Genomic DNA, 19108 nt, shown 5'->3' with positions numbered 1-19108 from the left:
ACTATAGTCAGCTAAGGATGCTGAGCAGTTCTTTTTTTCCTAGAAAAGTAGGTGCTGGTACTCATCATGAAGTTTGTTACAGTAAGTGCCACACATTTTAAAAACAAAAAAGAAAGGTGCTAGTACTGTGTACTCCTGAGTATGCCATGAAAAAAGAATGCACTGATGTTGAGAGATTTGAGGAGACCCCAGTTCCCCATTCCCTGGGACGTGGGATTAACAAACAAAGCAAAACACAACCATCCTTTGAAATTTGGACTTCTCTGAATTGTGCGATGCAGTTCTCCAACAAAACAATGTTGCAACAAGGCATATATTAAGGTAAACATCTTTCCCTCCACAAAAAGCACATTACTAAGAAATGTGCATACAAAAATGGACTTATTTGGAGAAATTTGCATCAAAACACTGATGAATTCTTAGGAGGATTTAAACAAAAGCAGCACACAAATTGCTGCAGAAATATGGAGAGGTGAATTTATGGTTGGGGAAAATGAGAAACCAAGAGAATCAAAATGGGCAGATCCTTTTATCCCTTATGTAACTGTGCCCATATATCGCCTTGCTGTTGGAGCGAAGTGACTCTTCACAGCTGTGGGTTTTCTCTCTCTCATTGCGCCCCCTCATTCTCATCAACACTTTTTCTCAGAGATGCCTGGCTGTGCGTTCAGGGCTCCCAGCATTTCCTCCAGGAGGCTGGCCGGGTGAACATTCGGAGCTGTTTGCCGAGTGTGTTTATTGCCTCTGCATAATTTATGAGCTGGAGGGTCTTTTCTGACCATCGTTCATCTCTGCCAGGCGCTGGCATGGCAGGCTCTGGAGGACTGAGCTGTAAATTGGATGGCCCGATCACGCTGAGAGAACCGGCAAAGTCCTTGGGTCAGTGTGGGAATTTACTGCCACAAATGGAACTTGTTTTCACACTGAGCCATGTGAGCTGTAGCCTGGTTGGACTTTCCTTGGCAAACCCCTATGGCTTGGCGAAGCCATGAAGCTGTCAGTCAACAGGCAAGACGAGAGGCTGGGTATTCTCTGCTCTTTTGCTCTTCTCCTTTTTTTTTTTAAATCGGCTTGGCACCTGTACTGCTTCCATAATGGATATCAGTCGGTCTCGGTCTTTCACCATATGCTTGGCTCTAGAGACAAGGTGCTGCTGGATATAGCGGTAATGATTTGATGGAGGAATTAAGTGGACCTTGAAATTAGAACTGGACTGTCAGAAGAGGCAGGGAAGTTTAATACATTGGCAATGGAAATGATGGTTCCCGGGGATTGCATTGCTGCTAGCGCACTCTCTGCAGCATCACCGCAGTGCAGGAAAACATTGTCCTGGAAAATTCAGATGGTGTTGATTAGTTTCACAGTGAGATGTAATGAGTTGTGGGATGGGCAGGTGGCAGAAGAGAGAGCGAGAGATGCTCTCTTTCCCCAAGTAAGCCTACTACGCTCAATGCACAAACACGTAAATGGGAATGAAATGATACACCAATATGATGCGACTGGTATAGCTCTTTGACGGACCCGAGCTCAGTAGCAGAGTACGTGCTGTGCAAGCAGAAGTTTCCTGGTTCAATCCCTGGCATCTGCAGGCAGGGCTGGGGAAGCCTGAACCACAGTCAGTGTAGATTAAGGGTGGGGAATGTGTGCTCCCTCCATGTCGTTGAACACCAGCCCGCACCAGCCACAGTCAGCATGGCCAATGGGCAGTGCTGGTGGAAGATGGAATCCAACATCATCTCGGTGGCTACAGGTTCCCCATCCCTGATGCAAGCAATATTTGTGTGGATGGATTAAGAGTTCAGTGTGGTATAAGACAGCTTCCTTTGTCCCTATGACTGCTGAGTTTTGCATTGGGCTAAAACTTATGTGTTATCTTTCACCTTAACATAAATACTAATGTATCCATTCATGATTCTGGTTGTAATCCTAAACGCATTTCATGTGGAGTAAGCCCCATTCAGCACAGTGGGACGTGTGAGGATCACACTGCACGTTGGTCTATCAGTATTGGGCCAGTAACCAGGTATTGTGTGGTGCAGAGAGCCTAAGAGAATCAACCAGAAAGCCACCAAATAATTAGACTTATATGTCATGTAATTGCACTATGTTGGGTTTACTCCCAGGTAATGAAGCCTTCACTTTTAAAACAGGGCTGGGAGAACTGTCACTCTCCAGATGCAGTTGGATTCCAGCTCCCATCAGCCCCGGCCAGCATGGTCAATAATCAGGGAGGATGTGAGTTGAAGTCCCAATAAGTTTGGATGGTCGTAGTTAGCTACCCTTTAATGTGTGTGTGTCTGTGTTGGCCTTTGCAGAGGTTGTTGTTGCAGATGCAGTGGACAGAGCAAGTTATCATTTAGCTGGAGCAAATTACTATTCGCAAGCAGTTGGGGAGCATGCAGTCGCCCCATTTCTCTTTATAGTTCCACAAGTGCAAGGGCTAGGCTTGCTTTAGGAAAGAGAGTGAGAGAGCTGAGCCATTGCGGATGGTCCTGGAATATCACTGCATGGTGGGCGGAGGTCAGGCCCTGTAGATGCAGCCCTGATGAGCATTTGTTAATATATATTACACGAAAAGTTCCTTTGAACCATTCTTGTTCCTTTCCCATGTATATGTGAAAGTTGTGAATGTATGTTCTAGCCAACCTAGATTACGTTTATGCAAAGATTGGAGTGTCCTTCGTATGTTGCATTAGGAGACTGGGAACAAAGAGGCAAAACACCATGTATAGGGTAAATACTTTCTACATGCAAACGAGATGCTCTACTATTAAAACCTGCTTTCCTCAAGAACCCACATGGCTGGAGTCTCATACTTGCCACAATCTACTTCCTATAATTGTTGTTATTTTCTAGCCCACTTTTCATGGTCTGTGCAATGCGTGGGCCCAGATACTTTTTTCAGCCCTGTGGAAAAGCTTTGTGTGTATTTTCAGAACTCTCTAGATCTTGGAATTAACACACAATTATTTGTGCATTCTTCTTCCTTTTATAAAAAACCCCCCACAACCCTAACGTTTTCCTTTTCCTTTCTATTACAGTGTGACAGCGATAGTGATCAAGAAGAAAAGGTAAAGACAGACTTCCAATGCATGCTCCTGATGTCTTGTTTCTGATGTGTTTCAGGATCTGTTTCCATCTTCTCTCTAGCTAATGAGGAAGCACATTTTGATGTGGTCTACACCTTATGGCTGCATTCAGATGTCCCTTCATCCTGCCTTCCCAGTGTTTCCTTACTTACAGTGGTACCCCCTAGACGAATGCCCCGCTAAACGAAAAACGCGCAAGACGAAAGGGCTTTCCGACATTTTTCTGCTTCGCAAAACGTTTTTTTCTATGGGGCTTACTCGCAAAACGAATTTTTTTCCGTGGTCTCCCTTTTTTTTTGCCTTTTCTGAAAGGCGCTAAGCTCCTTATCTCTAAATTGCCGCTTATCCGCTAATCCGCTAAGCGCTAAAAGCCGCTAAAAGCCGCTAAGCCGCTTATCAGCTGTTTTACCGCTTATCAGCTGATCGGCTGATAGCGGAGCTCTGCAAGACGAAAATCCCTGCAAGACGAAGGCTCCCGCAGAACAGATTATTTTCGTCTTGTGGGGCACCACTGTATTTCCATGTTGATTATTTCCAGAAAACACAATATTTGGAACCCTGAAAACCCAGACAGTCCTTGGAATTTTTCTCTGTACTTTCCCCCATGGTTTCCAAAACCCCCATGGTTTCCACCACCATGACTCAGAGGGCAAAAAAATGGGGCGGTATCCTGGCATACAGTTCTTTCCCACCGTGGTGGCATAGTGTTCATAACGCCACAGTTCCATAATGCAACAGGTACTGCAATGTAAAAGGAACATTAGAAATCAGGGCAGAAGCATTGGCATTAAAAGCAGGAAAACAAATGCAATCAATCCCTTGTCCCCAAATTATTATTATTGTCTGAATGCAGCCTATATTTGATGTGCTCGAGCCATCATGCCTTTTTTAAAAATGTTCCACCAAGGATCATGTCCTGTGGTTGGTCAAGGTACAGAGGCAGATTATTCACTAGTCTGCCATACCCTACTGGACCCTTAATCTTCTTCCTACAAGGGCCTCTGACAATTTTGGAGTAAGACATCCTTTATTCTTCTTTGCTAAGTCTGTACAGATTTATCAACCATTATTTGAGAAAGATCCCTGTGTGCATCTTAGGAGGTGATGGTAACAGAGCCTGACGAGTTCATTTTAAAAGGGAACTAGTTCTACTTTAAGTTCAGCCTGTCCAAAAGGGAACTAATTCCAGGTCATGTTCATCCCTTTACAAAATAAACTAGTTCTTCACAGTTCAAGTTCATCAAAATGATCCTCAGAAAATTCTGGCAGCGTTTAGAATGCTGCCTTTTGCCATTCTGAAGTATAAAATATACTTAAGAAGACTCAGAAAACAGTAAAACACACACACAGAGAGACGAGTGGACAATAAATTGCTGAATTTATTTCCCCCCAACAATTATGATCTTTAAGCACAAATTCCCAAAGTGTTTGAAGAGGAAAAGGCACGTGTAAGAGAGTGAACTTCAAGGTGAACTAGAAATTATTCAAGATTCTGCCCCCAAAATGAACTTCTTTTAGTTTACATGACAGGAACTACTTTCAGAGATTTTTGAACTAATTCAGTTAACTTTGTTGAACCAAATCAGTTCATTCCAAGGCACTAAGTGAAAGTAGATCCAACATGCAGTTATGGACTAATGGCAAAATATTATGGGGTGTTTTTTTTTTGGGGGGGGGAGATCATTCAAGTTCAGATCCAAGTATCATAGCTGTTCTTGCAAAAGCTGTAACTTTTAATCTCTACGATGATTCGGAAGATGTCTGTCTGTCTGTCTTTAAAAGATCATATCATAAGAGAAATTAAGATAATTTCCTAGTAGTTTAATTTCATTTCACTTTATGCTCATGCCATCCTGACATATATTTTTTGTTTTACCTAATCCTAAAACAACATCTAAGAAAAACGTAACTATGGTCAACTACTGAATGTGTTCCACAGTTCCAACTGTACTAATTTTTATTACTGTTGTTTGAAAGATTGACACCTGCCCTTTCAACAATATTTTGTAGCTAGTTATTGAATGTTGATGTCTGAACAAAAGGACAGGAAGTCTTCCTACTAGCATATTTAATTTTTAAATTAAATATATTGCATCTTGAGATATATTGATTGCATGCAATAGGAATGATACACTGTGTGAGAACATTTCATAATCAGATGTCATTTGTGAAACCATTGGTCATCAGGGGCTGATCAATGACTGCCTATGAACTATTTAGGTAGGTGAAATATGAATACAACAACAACCTCCTCTACCAGTCCTATTGGTTTTGGGGTGGTGTAAATAGTCATAAAGAATGGAAGATGTTCTCTCAAACCTGTTGCATTATTGAAATATAAGTTAACAACACACACACACACACGATAACTTCAATGGCAATATATGTTGGTATAATGATTTCTTCAATGAAAGCAACTGTATCTGATCAGCTTGGGATGGAAAGTGATGCATTTTTGTTAGGTTATCTATGGTTTGTATCCACAGTTCTTACCAATAAATTCTTGTTATTCCACTTTTTACTCATCAGGATTCTGCTGTTGGTTCATTGAACTTTTAAGTCACTCATGATCAAATTATACCACAATGGCTTTTGTTCAATAACTGCTCCAAACTGTTTGTTTTTGTGTCTGTTTTAAGGACCTTCCAGACTGCAGCATTATTATAACCACCATGGTGATCTGATCTTGCATGTAGACTATTATCCCAGCTGCAATAATTTAAGACAATTGGATTTGGGGAGGGAAGATAGTGGAGAAAAATACAAAGTATTATATAAATCTCCCACTTTTCACCATCTAGGTCTCGAAGGACCTTTCAGGAATTAAAAAATACAGCATTTTTGGCATCCGTCTTGTCTCAAGAAACAATGGATTGTGTGCCTGGGGGTGAAGTCAAGCTGTCGTGTTAGCACCGAAGTGACCTCCCCAGGGTGCAAGTCTGGGTAATGGGTATGAAGGACTACCCAGATGAAATAACCCCACTCTTGGTCTCATTGGTGTGGTCCAAAGAAAAGCACAGCAATATGTTTGATACCAGCTTGGTTGAAGGTCTTGCTTGAAGAAGGCATTCAAGGCACCATCCAACTGTCTTAGGGACTGCACTATGGATTTGTGTAGGGTTGATATCCTGCAGGGCAGTGGAGGTTTAGAATCAGAGTTTTCCTTCTCCTAGATGGGCTGCCTTCCCAGGTTGATGAGCCCCACCTGCCCCTCACTTCCCTCTGAAGCACATGCAGAAACCACCTTCTTGACTGTTAAGCCCATTATTGGTCTCGACCACTCAGCCTGCTGGAGCCTGTCTTCACATGCACTGGGCCACACTGGCCATGGAGTCTGGGGGGTGCTGCAGGGGGCACCACAACTATGATGTAGAATGGAAGGCGAGAGGTAGAGGTGTGCTGCATTTTAGTGTCACACAGGGCATAGCTAAAATTTGAGACCTCAAGGCCTGCCACTGACGTAGATCAGGAATTATATCAGAACATGAAGGTAGAAGGCTTACTGGTTCTTGTCTCAGCACCCGAGCTTGGCCTTTAGACTGACTGACTTGCTCTTTCAGACTGACTTTCGGTTTGACTTTTGCCCCCTGGTTCATTTGAGATTGCTGTCCCTGATGACAAGAACCTTTTCAGTTGTGGGTCTGTGGAATGCTCTCCCCAGTGAGTCCCACTTTGCACCTTCATTGGCATCTTTTTTTGGTTGTCATTTCATTATTTGTTGAGATTCACCTTTTCTCCTAGGCTTTCGTTGGACTGAACTGATTTCATTCTGTTGCTAGTGTGTTGCCAAAGCTTCCCCCCTTTTTTAAAGGGCGTGTTTATGAATTGCAGGTGTTTGTATGAAAATGTTGGTTTGTTTCAATGGTAAACAGCGGCTAACAAATCCGATGAATAAAAATAATTTCTAAAGCTGAGAGTGAATTCAGAGGGGTTTTGGCTCAGACCATAAGAAAATGCTTGTTGTTTCTGAACAGGATTGGGGCTTAATTTTTCCGAATGCACCCTCCCCAATCCAGAACTCAGCCACATTGCTGACACATTTTTCACCGTAAGACAATGAGTTGTTTGGGGGGAGGAAATGATTTCATTTTGTTCTGCTTACTGGTTTTGACTCAACGGTTGCAAAGTCGTTCTACATCTTTTAAAAAACAAGCTCCCTTATCCAATGTGGTTGTGGGTGCAGAAGTGTTGTATATAGGCAGATATAGTCTGTTGTGGTTGCCCATTGCAGGGATATGGGGCTTGGTATATTCATTGTGAATTCAGCGTGCGTTGCCTTTGAGAGAGAGAGCGAAGTGACACATCATCATTTGAATGGGTCAAGCATATTCAGATGAAGACGAATGGCGCTTATTTGATTTCTTTAAATCGGAAATGAAAAAAGTGCTCCCTGGAGAAATCATGTTCTCCCTGACTTAGACGATAGACCGAGGCAAGGCCTGCAGATAAGAACAGGCATTTGTCTTTTTTTTTTTAAAGAATCTCTGAAGGACGGTCGAGACTGTCAGCTCGCTGACATGTGCATTATCCATGTCATTTTAAACAAAGTGACCTGGAGAAAAGAGCACTCTGGCGTGACATGATAATGGTCTGTTGAATGACAGGTAAAGTACACGCCATAAAGAGAGGCTGTGTGTTATTCCTTTGTTTAACTGACAAGTCGGAGTTTCCTTTCATTCAGACGGGCGGCGATCTCTCAGATCTTCCTTCTTCGGGGTGGGGGTTTGAGGTAGCATCAGAAAATGACAGGAGTTGTTAGCAATAACAATAAAAGGGGGGGGCTTCAAAACATGACGTGGGCAGGTACTAGAGGCTGGCCTGAGCAGACTGTGGCTGAGGGACCAGAGGATCAGAAAGATGCATTGCCAAGCCTTCCAACAGTACACCTGGACCCCTGACCTCTATCCTGACCACCTGTGTTGCCATCAGAGATGCTGCCCAGCCTGGCCATTGTGGCTGGCTTCTTTGCCACCAGTTGCTCACTGCCTCTCTCTCCTCCCCCAGGCATGAGTACCACTTGCTATGTGCACGGAGCTATTGCCATGTCAGATTGCCCAAGATGCAGTGTCCAACCATGTTGAGAAATAATGCGAGGACAGGTGGGAGGGGGGCACACAGGAAGTTACTGTATACTACATTGATTCATCTAGCTCAGCCTTGCCTACACTGACTAGCAGTGCCTCTCTCCAGGATTATGGTGAAGGAGTCTCTCGTAGCCCTACCTGGAGATGTTGGGGAAGGAGCCTGGGACCTCCTGCATGCAAAACATCAGTTCTGCCAAAGTGTGGTGGCTACTTTCTGCCTTTGATCCCTCGTCTCCCAAGTGGTCATCACCAGGGCTCCCTGTGGTCCAGCCTCTTGTCTAGTGTTTCTTGCATTTATTTGGGAGAACTGTATGGAGAGGACTACTGGTGCAAGGATGGGGATAAAATTCAAGGCCAGCATAGCAGTGTTGCTAAATGGGCTTGGCCCAGTATACCTGAAGGAGGGCCTCCACCCCATCGTTCTGCCCAGACGCTGAGGTCCAGCGCCGAGGGCCTTCTGGAGGTTCCCTTATTGTGAGAAGCAAAGCTACAGGGAACCAGGCAGAAGGCCTTCTCGGTAGTGGTGGCCGCCCTGTGGAATGCCCTCCCATCAGATGTCAAAGAGATAAACAACTACCTGACATTCAGAAGATATCTTAAGGCAGTCCTGCTCAGGGAAGTTTTTAATGTGTGACATCTTAGTGTATTTTTGGTCTTTGTGGAAGCCGCCCAGAGTGGCTGGGGAAACCCAGCCAGATGGGCGGGGTACAAATAAATTATTATTATTATTATTATTATTATTATTATTATTATTATTATTATTAGGTTCTGCTCTTGATACAGGATGGGGTAAAGAGACAGAGGGGGTATGTGGGGTTCACAGGCTTGAACACCTGCTCAGTAGCTTTTATACGCATCACATTCTCTCCAGAGGTGGTGGTACATTCTGTTTCCTGACATATTTCCCCCTTAGCAACTCATTGTCATAGGTATCGGTAACAGGAGCCCCACTCTCCCTTCCCTCCCCACAATGCAGGCACACACTGTTCCCTCCCTCCCTCCCCCCTTTTCTCTCCCTTTCTTTTCTTTCTTTCTTTTTCTTTCTTTTTCGGTGCCCATTTTGTGTCGAAAATTTGTATTTACTTTGGGAATGTAATTTGTTCCTCATGGATAATATGACCCTTAGCGGCGCTGGATCATGGGTTAGTTGAAGTGATATTTTCCGCTAATGGTAGTCGTACATCATTGCTGTCAGCTCGGGTTAGGAGGAAAGCACATTACAGCTCCATTTTACCTCTGCAGGCATCGGGGATTATTTGCCATGAGTGAGTGTGACATGACCGCACTACAGAGTGCATTAAAATTTTACTAGCTTCTCCAGCAAGTTCCTCGACTCCTGCCGGCGCTTCAGGCAGGCATACTGACGGATACCTCCGAGGGCCTAACTGCCCACACCAAGGAGACTCAATGTCAGCGGGAAAAACAGGCTCTGCTCCTTTCCCCCTCTCCTTGTCATTTTTACCCCTTCGGTGGCAAGGCCCTCCTCTGATGTTAGGCTAAACTGTCATGGAAGGCAGGCCGTGGCAGGAGCGTCTCGTATCCATTCGGATGCAAGCACTGATCTCTTCCCAAGTGAGGAAAGGCAAGTTATTGGGCAGAGACTGAATACAAGGCAAGGCAAATCGAAGCAAGTCCTTGCTATGAGAGTAGCATATGGTAGAAGGGGCATCGAGTATTGCATGGGCAGACTATCTCTCCACCTGTCGGCTTTCAAGTCTCCCTTTTAAGATGCTGATCATGGCAAGCAATGAATGCACACTCCATTCACTTCCGCAGACAATCATAGGATGGTAGAGTTTGAAGGTACTGCAAGGGTCACCCCGTCCAACCCCCTGCAATGCAGGAACCCCTGCTAAATAATCACGGACAGATGGCCACCAACCTCTGCTTCTGTTTCAGCATGCAGTTCTCTGGTCTCTCTGAATTGTTATCCTAGGCACTGCTACTGCACTTCCTCCATTTAGATTGACTGGAACATACATGTATCCAGTCCGCTTGATGGTAAATGAAGTCACAAATCACTACAACACAACCTGCTTTGGATACCTCCTTCCTTTCATTCTCCATCTCAGTTCAGTGGTACCTCATTTCTCGAATGTAATCCACGTTTGGGTTCCGAAAATGTTTGAAAACAGAAGTAGTTACTTCCGGGTTTTCAGCTTTTGAGAACCGAAATGTACAACAGAGTTACCTCGGCTCCAGAATACCTTGGGAGTCAGACGTTCCAGCTCCCGAACGATCAAAAAACAGAAGTGAGTGTTCTGGGTTTCGAACTTTTTTTTGGTGAAGCTGAATGTCCAGTATGGCTTCCGCTATTGTTTAATCCTGTGCAATTGGGAACCAATCAGAAGGTGCGCCTTGGTTTCCGAATTTTTCGGAAGTCGAATAGATTTCCAGAATGGATTCCGTTCAACTTCCGAGGTACACCATATTGGACTTTTGGGGCATGGGAAGTGAAAGTACATATCCAGGACTGAATTAATTTTGGGGCCTGTTTCAACTACCAGTAATGATTCTGTTTCAGTACAGAAATATGATCCCTTTTGGTTTTCTAACTTGTTTTACTTCTCTTCAACGCTATCCTCAAGACATCCTCCCTGTCCTTCTTATACAGTTGGAGTGACTAATCCTTAAAAGTCTTAAGGGGTCCTATATATGACAGCCCTCCCTGCAAATATTCTACTGAATGTGCACACATTTTCCCAGGCAGTGGCATAGTGCAGAGAGCACCCAGCCACTTCTGTCACTGGGCTCCATTGAAATTGGCTTCACAAGTGCAAACCAGGAAGTGACCTCTACAGACAATGGAATGACTTTTCTGTTCTTATCTATGCAACTGTGATCTCCTGGGTGATGTGGGCACTGTTAGGCAGTTAAACACACATACGTACTCTGTCCGTTTCCTCCCCACCCCACCCCTCCACGTGGCCCTGGGCACTGGCAACTCCTGCTATGCCACTGTCCCTAGGCATATTTACTCACCATGCTTAAGTCATTCCAAGAGTCTACCCATGGCTTCCATCCCACCCTCCAGCTGCCTCTGTAAGCTCAGGCTGAAAAGGACTTCCTTAGCCCTCGTTAAATGAGGATTCCTACAGTTTCAGTGACTATCTGGATTGTCACCAGAGGAAAATAGTAAACTTTCCCTCCCTCACTGCAGATCAGAAATATTTGACTCTGTGATTAAGCACAGTTATGTGCCCTTAGAACAATTCAGAAGGGTAAAAAGGTTGCAGATAATCAGAACTTTTGTTTTGTTTTCCTTAGCATGGGAAAGAATTGAAGGTTTGGGGAGACTGCAGAGATTGTCTAAGAACCTGGCCAAAATGTTCAGGTTATTGAGATTCTTTGCTCTTGTTCAACAGCATTCATAAACAACTCAATATTTTGAAAGTCTCTAAGCAGTATGCAACATAAACACGATTAAATGATGAAAACAAAAATACAGCATAAAACCCCTAGAACTGTAGTGTGGAATCAAAATGAAAACAAGAATTCAAACAAATAAAAGCAGAATCCAATCTTATGGCTCAGGGAAAACCTGGGCAAAAAGTTGCAAGACATCAGAAACAGCTGATGGTTGGAGAAATTGGAGAAGACATTGGAGGCCACCTGGTCCAGCTTTCTGCTCAATGCATGATCTTCAATGTAGGATGTCTCAGCTAGCACCAGGACATAGAAAGACATATGGCAGGATTTTTATTGTTCTTTATTGATGAATTAATCAGCACAAGTGATAAATGGCAAATCACATCTCCAATTAGCTGTCTAAGCAAATCACTGCTAAGATTATCACTGCTGATAATCTGTGCCATGCAGGGAAAGTTGGAGCACCAGAGAATTCCCTCTAACCAACCACTTTGCTGACGCATTAGAGTAGATGTTGACTCCTCAAAGGAGGCTGCTATAACTGTACCTCCTCAAATTCCTCATCAGGCATGGAGATAGTTTCTGGAGGGTTCAGGAGGCTCTAGGAAGCAAGGTCTCAGGCAGAGTCTAATCCAAGTGCTCTACAGGTTCCAAGAATCCAGGGAACCCTGGAGCAGGGTGCGTCATTTTAGGGTGTGTGTGAAACTTAATTCTTCCACGTTTCTTCAGTGAAAGGTCTTAAAAATACATTTTGGGGTGTGGGGAATTCAAACCTGCTATTAAGTTTTGTGATGGGGCAACATTTAGCTTGGTAGGTCTATGTTTGATGAAGAAGCACATGAATTGCTTTCAGAAAACCAATGAATTTTAATTTTACCTTCTGAAAATGTCAGGTAATGCTAAGTAATGGTAATATATATAACTGCAAGTACTTGGCAATCATTTTTAATGATTTCTGAGCAATTTTACACACATTTTACTTACCAAGCAAAACTAAATTATATTAATCTAACCAAAATACCTTTTGAATTCCCAGGTCATGCTACAATGTGGTTTTTTTTAGTGCCCCTCATTTTTGGAAGTTGAAAGTTGAAAAATTCAACATGCCGCAGCCATAGAGGCTCTTCCCTCAACTCCTGAACCTGCACCCTTTTCCCTAGCTCTTGCTATATTCATTCATTCATTCATTCATTCATTCCCCACCCATCTGGCTGGGTTTCCCCAGCCACTCTGGGCGGCTTCCAACAGAACGCTAAAATACAATAACCTGCTGCCCTGCACCCAGCTCCCGATCCCCTACTTCTGTCTCTGCTGAGAGCAACCTCTCAGATGCAGCTGGTGTCAGTGAAGGAATTGCAGAGAGAGGAAGGTTTCTCTCCATTGGTGGTACTGAACCCCACAAGTCACTGGTCCTTTCCCCTGAGTCATTCTCATCACCCTCCCATTCCAGCACATTTCCAGCTGCACTCTCTGCCTCATCCCCTCTCTCCTCAACCCTGACAGGATGTAGCTATGGTATCTCTGCCATGGCTGCCCAGTCATCAATCTTTCTCCATTATTTTGGAGCCATGCTACCTGTCCAAAAACCTTTCACCATACTTGCAATTTACAACTGCAATTTCATTTCTAGAAATTGGAGATCACAGAAGGTTTGCTGCATCCCTAGATTTACATACCCTTCAACTTTTCTCCAATGAAAAGAGGGACGTCCCATTCCATAATGATAATTTTGCTATTTATAGCCCACACATCTTACTGGGTTGTCCCAGTCACTCTGGGCTGCTTCCAACATATATAAAAAACATAACAAAACATTACACATTGAAAAAACTTCCCTATACAGGATTGCCTTCAGATGGCTCGGGAGATCGGATACCTCCAAACCTTCCAACATTTCTCCAATGAAAATAGGGACAACCTAAGGAAAAGCGGGACATTTCGGGATCAAATCAAAAACTGGGACGGCTTCTCTAAATCAGGGACGTTGCTGGAAAATAGAGACTCTTGGAGGGTATGGATTTTGATGGCATTTTTTCTTAGTTTATATGGTTCCAGGTGCATGGTTTCCAGGCCTCAATGTCTGCTGTGGCCTGTATCTTTTGATGCTGATGAGGATGCATGTAAAACAAGGAGGCTTTGTGAATTAGGCCTCGTGGACCACATTCAAGAAGTTGCTCTTCCATAACAGCAGCAGCCTAATTGGGTTGGCTTATTACAGTAGTTGGAGCAATTGGGCCACATAGAGATGGCGTTCTTTTTCTAAGGTATCATTTTTAGAATCCAGTTGCATTAGATTCACTGATAAGTGATTTTATCCTACGACTTATCCATTCTGTCAGTTCTCCTGCAGGCAGGGAAGCTGGATAACTCTGTGGTTAATGCATAGTTGTGACTCTGTTTCTTAGCTGCAAACCAGTTTCAGGTGCTGGGAGGGTATCGTGTATCCGTGACATATGTAGCAGTTCGATCATCAGCTGGGGATTTGGGACAGCATCACGGTAGGTACCACTTAACCTTGCCAGCTAGAATTTGAGACCTTTTCAAAAGGGGATTTCTGAGAAGCTGGGTCCCAGAAAACAGAATAATGGGAACATATAGAAGAGAGAATCTAAGGGAAGGGCAGATGGAATAGGGGGTGTCAATGCCAGGTCAGATCAATGGGCAAATCTGAATCCCTGTCCTCGGTTAGGATCTCTAAATCAGCCAGTCCTGTTTCTGATTTGGATAGGAGTACATTAAGAGTTCCCTATAGTATCTGTTTCCCTTCCTGCAATTCCAAATATTGTACAGAGCATACACAAATTGCCCTCAACTTTCATTTGCGTCTAGGGCTAGGAGAGAAACTCAGTTAAGTTCACATTGAGACTACCTATTTCATACTTCTCAAAAGGAACAGAAATGTGGCTATTCTTCAAAATCTGCACTACTATGAAATTTTGTCAATGCAGTCCTCGAGTCAAGTAATGCGTACAAAAATTTTCATGCTAGGATAAAGTGGGTGTGAAAGTGCACACATTTGTGAAAACTGCATACAAAAAATGCCTTGTATTCCTTCAAATGTTTTCTTTCTTTCTTTTTAACATTAATATTTCAAACGACCTCTTGTCCAATATGCAACCCAAGCACAGGCCTATTTAGCTTTCCATTCACCATTTTCATTCCAGGAATACGTCAGCCTAGACTTTTTTTAAACAGAAAACTCTCTGGGTTTGTGTGTGTATGTGTTCATGCACACAATTTATATGTAACAAAATGCTTATTTAAATTAATGGTAGACTTTCATTACATTTTATGCGTGTTTCTGTTCAAGGAAAAACTGACTAAAGAGCTTTCAGTTAGCAGCTTTGGCAAATGATTATAAATCCCAGCACTTAACGGCTGTGATAACATTAATCAGAATGAACTGGCTGGCTATTAATGTAGATGTCATATCCAATTCAACAGAAATTCCATTGTAATTTAGCATTAATTAACGTCCACTTATTGTAAATGGCACCAAGCAGCCACTTTTCTTAAAGCAAATGGAAATAAGAATGACTCCCCCTAAAGTCTGTTTTATTTTTTTAATGGAGAAAAAGAACTCAAAGCCACAAATTCACAGAAGTAGTAGCTTTGTTGTGATGCCTGCTGGGGGGGGGGGCGTAATGGCCATTTAGACCAGCCCCCTGTTCTCACAGCTGGAAGTCTGCAAGCAGGACCTGGGTGCATCAACCCTGTGCCACTCAAGACACGAAGGCACTGGTGTTCAGAAGCTTACTACCTCTGATACTGGAGGAAATATAGCCATCATGACTAGTAGCCATCACAACAAGTAGCCTTGTCCTTCTTGGTGCAATGGGTCAGCACATCTAGCTGTTAATCAGGTGGTTGGTGGTTCGAACCCACCCAGAGGCATCTGTGGGCAGGATTCCTGCATTGCAGCAATTTGGGAGAGATGACAGTTCAAGAAGGACACTGACAAACTGGAACGTGTCCAGAGGAGGGCAACCAAAATGGTCAAAGGCCTGGAAATGATGCCTTATGAGGAACGGCTAAGGGAGCTGGGCATGTTTAGCCTGGAGAAGAGGAGGTTAAGGGGTGATATGATAGCCATGTTCAAATATGTAAAAGGATGTCACATAGAGGAGGGAGAAAGGTTGTTTTCTGCTGCTCCAGAGAAGCGGACACGGAGCAATGGATCCAAACTACAAGAAAGAAGATTCCACCTAAACATTAGGAAGAACTTCCTGACAGTAAGAGCTGTTCGACAGTGGAATTTGCTGCCAAGGAGTGTGGTGGAGTCTCCTTCTTTGGAGGTCTTTAAGCAGAGGCTTGACAACCATATGTCAGGAGTGCTCTGATGGTGTTTCCTGCTTGGCAGGGTGTTGGACTCGATGGCCCTTGTGGTCTCTTCCAACTCTATGATTCTATGATTCTATGACTCCGGGATGACCTGTTCCAGTTGTATGATTCTTGATTTATTTATTTTTCCTTGTTCATTTGCACGAGGCTGCTATTTACCATAACACACTTGATCAAGCTCGCAACTCTCACATTGGGGAGGGGGGGACTTTAGCTCTTACTCTCCCTGCTACGGTACCAACAAAAATTCCCCACTTCCAGATGGCAATTAGGAACATTAGCCTCCAGTTAGGACAATCTCTGCCGGCAGCACTGAGAATTTCCTTTGGAATGCAAAGGGCAGTCTCTGAAAGGAGATTGTCAGGACTGTGTCAGGGAGAAAAGGGAGCACTCCTGTCTCCCATCCAGTGCTGGATTTACATATAAGCTTTGTTGTTGTTTAGTCATGACCGACTCTTCATGACCCCATGGACCAGAGCACACCAGGCACTCCTGTCTTCCACTGCCTCCCACAGTTTGGTCAAACTCATGTTGGTAGCTTAGAGAACACTGTCCAACCATCTCATCATCTGTCCTCCCCTTCTCCTTGTGCCCTCAATCTTTCCCAACATCAGGGTATTTTCCAGGGAGTCTTCTCTTCTCATGAGGTGGCTAAAGTATAAGCTAAACAAGCTATAGCTTAGGGCCCCACTCTCTTGGGAGCCCCCAAAAAATTTAAAGGAAAAAAAACCTGGATGTCCATTTCCAAATTGTAAGATAAAAAACAAATAAAATAAAACCTACATACAGCAACAGTGTTTTGTGTTGTGTAGGCTTCTAAGATGTAAGTAACGGGCCCTGCCTGCTAGCCTGCTCCCTAAAATATCATTGGTTTGCTCATTTCTATATATAGGGTGCCTACATTCTGCATGGCAACATGTGCAAACAGCTTTAGATACCTATTAGGCCCATAACTTACCATGTAGCATATATTCAACACAAAAAACAGTGACAATTGGTTGTTGACAAAGGACAGCTGCACATATAAAGGGCCCCATTACCTTCAGTAGCTTAGGGCCTCATCAAACCTAAACCCAGCCCTGCTACCATCACCTGCATTGGTTCCAAGGCTGGTCTCTTTTACCACTATTTCCACCACAAAAAAATGTGCATGTTATTTGCCTTCAATCAGTTAACATACCATTTAGATTGGCCTTGAACTACCAGGGGCTGTATCCAACGAGGTTCTAATCTAGACAGTCCCACTGAAATCACTGCACCTGTGTTAATTGTGTTGATTCATTTAAATGGCTCCATGCTGAGGCTACATCTGCACTACATATTTAAAGCGATACTATACTACTTCAAATAGCTGTGCCTTCCCTCGAAGAATCCTGAAAAAGGACAGTTTATTAGGAAGACCGTCTGTTCCCCTCACGGAGCTACCATTCCCAAGAGCAGTTTAACAATCAGTTTCTGGGAACTCTGGGAACTGTGGGAGGAGTCTTCCAACAGCTCTCAGCTCCTGTGACAAACTGCAGCTCCCAGAGCATTCTTGCCAAGTGCCCCGGAAAAACGGGACATCTTGGTTTTTTTCTTTTCTTGCAAGATCATGGCAGTCATTCTGGGTGCCGCAATCTCTCTCTCTCTCTCTCTCTCTCTCTCTCTCTCTCTCTCTCTCTCTCACACACACACACACACACACACACTGCACTCTCACCCTGCAAAAAGCGCTTGCCTAAGAATGTCCTGGTTCTTGAAATGAAAAAGTTGGACAGTATGCTGGAGTTATTAAAGGAGACCCATGACTGCTTTAAAAATAAGGGACAGATGTGATCTAAGGTAGGAAGACATCCTGTGGAGTGTGACTTTTCCCTAGCGACAGGTTCTGCCTTCACGTAGCACCCCAAGAATAATTTTAAGCAGTGTTGCTAAAGGCTCTACATTACCATGTAGTTGACAGATATATATACCTTCTTGAAACTTCATCACTGAATCAATCCAAGCAGTGTGCCAAGAAGAGATTCTTCATTGTATGTTTTTGAGGACTTTTTTTTTTTTAAAAAAGAAACGATGGTCTCTTCCAAGCTTCAATTCTAAAAAAAGAGAAAGAAAGAAACCCAAACTCAAACCAAAAACACCTTAACTCATGACCCCGGTCTCTCGTTAGCAGAGAAATACAATCTTTTCTCTGTGTGCTCTGAGTCCCCATGCCTATTATGCTTCCAGGAATCAAAGTTTCTCATTAAGGCTTTCTAGCCTTCTGCCAAACTGAGCAGAGCTGGAAGTATGGCTTTGTATTGGGGAGAGGGGCCTACCGTTCTCTCTGTGTCTGTCACTCCATCTTCTATAGCACAAAAATGATGCTCTTCCAAAAAAAAAAAAGAATTTAAGTTGAACTACTTCTGTGTGAGAAAAAGAAACCCTGCAAATTTCGAATTTTTCTGCTGCTGGAGATGGCTCAGGGTTGCTTGCTTCTGAGGAAGAAGGAAGATAAAAATGTCCTCAAAATGAAATTGGAGCAGGAAATATACAATTTGTTTGCTTGACATGAAAGGGAGGACATGGAAGTTTGCTTGTATTATGTCAGGCCATGTCCACACCATAGACTTAAAGGACTATGAAACCACTTTAAACAGTCATGGCTTACCCAAAAGAATCATGGGGACTGTAATTTGTTAAGGGTGTTGAGAGTTGTTATTCCTCTCTGAGAACTACAATTCCCAGAGTTCCCTGGGATAGACTGTTAAACCACTGTGGTGACTGTAGCTTTGTGAGAGGGATAGGGGGTCTCCTAACAACTCTCAGCACCCTTAACAAACTGTAGAGCCTAAGGTTCTTCTGGCAGCTATGAGTAAAAAGATCAGATAAAGGTAAAGGTACCCCTGCCCATACGGGCCAGTCTTGCCAGACTCTAGGGTTGTGCGCTCATCTCACTCTATAGGCTGGGAGCCAGCGCTGTCCGCAGACACTTCCGGGTCACGTGGCCAGCGTGACAAGCTGCATCTGGCAAGCCAGCGCAGCACACAGAACGCCGTTTACCTTCCCGCTGGTAAGCGGTCCCTATTTATCTACTTGCACCCAGGGGTGCTTTCGAACTGCTAGGTTGGCAGGCACTGGGACCGAACGACGGGAGCACACCCCGCCACGGGGATTCGAACCGCCAACCATGCGATCGGCAAGTCCTAGGCGCTGAGGTTTTACCCACAGCGCCAAAAGAATACCTCTCCTGGCAACACTAGAAGT

At 43.8% G+C, this 19108-nt stretch overlaps 1 protein-coding gene across 10 annotated transcripts in view; it reads left to right on the top strand.

The window, feature by feature from the left end:
* The window catches only part of AUTS2 (activator of transcription and developmental regulator AUTS2), a 689545-nt gene that overhangs the window by 465200 nt on the left and 205237 nt on the right, over nt 1–19108 (top strand). For all 10 annotated transcript variants that reach the window (XM_053367368.1, XM_053367370.1, XM_053367367.1 and 7 more), the window contains one exon: nt 3042–3071. In XM_053367368.1, the coding sequence (XP_053223343.1) occupies nt 3042–3071 (30 nt within the window). The remainder of the gene's footprint in view (nt 1–3041; nt 3072–19108) is intronic.

Source organism: Podarcis raffonei, chromosome 15 (assembly GCF_027172205.1).
Source record: "Podarcis raffonei isolate rPodRaf1 chromosome 15, rPodRaf1.pri, whole genome shotgun sequence".
Lineage (NCBI taxonomy): Eukaryota > Metazoa > Chordata > Lepidosauria > Squamata > Lacertidae > Podarcis > Podarcis raffonei.
The sequence above is the reverse complement of the archived record's forward strand: the minus strand, read 5'-3'. Positions and strand labels throughout refer to the sequence as shown.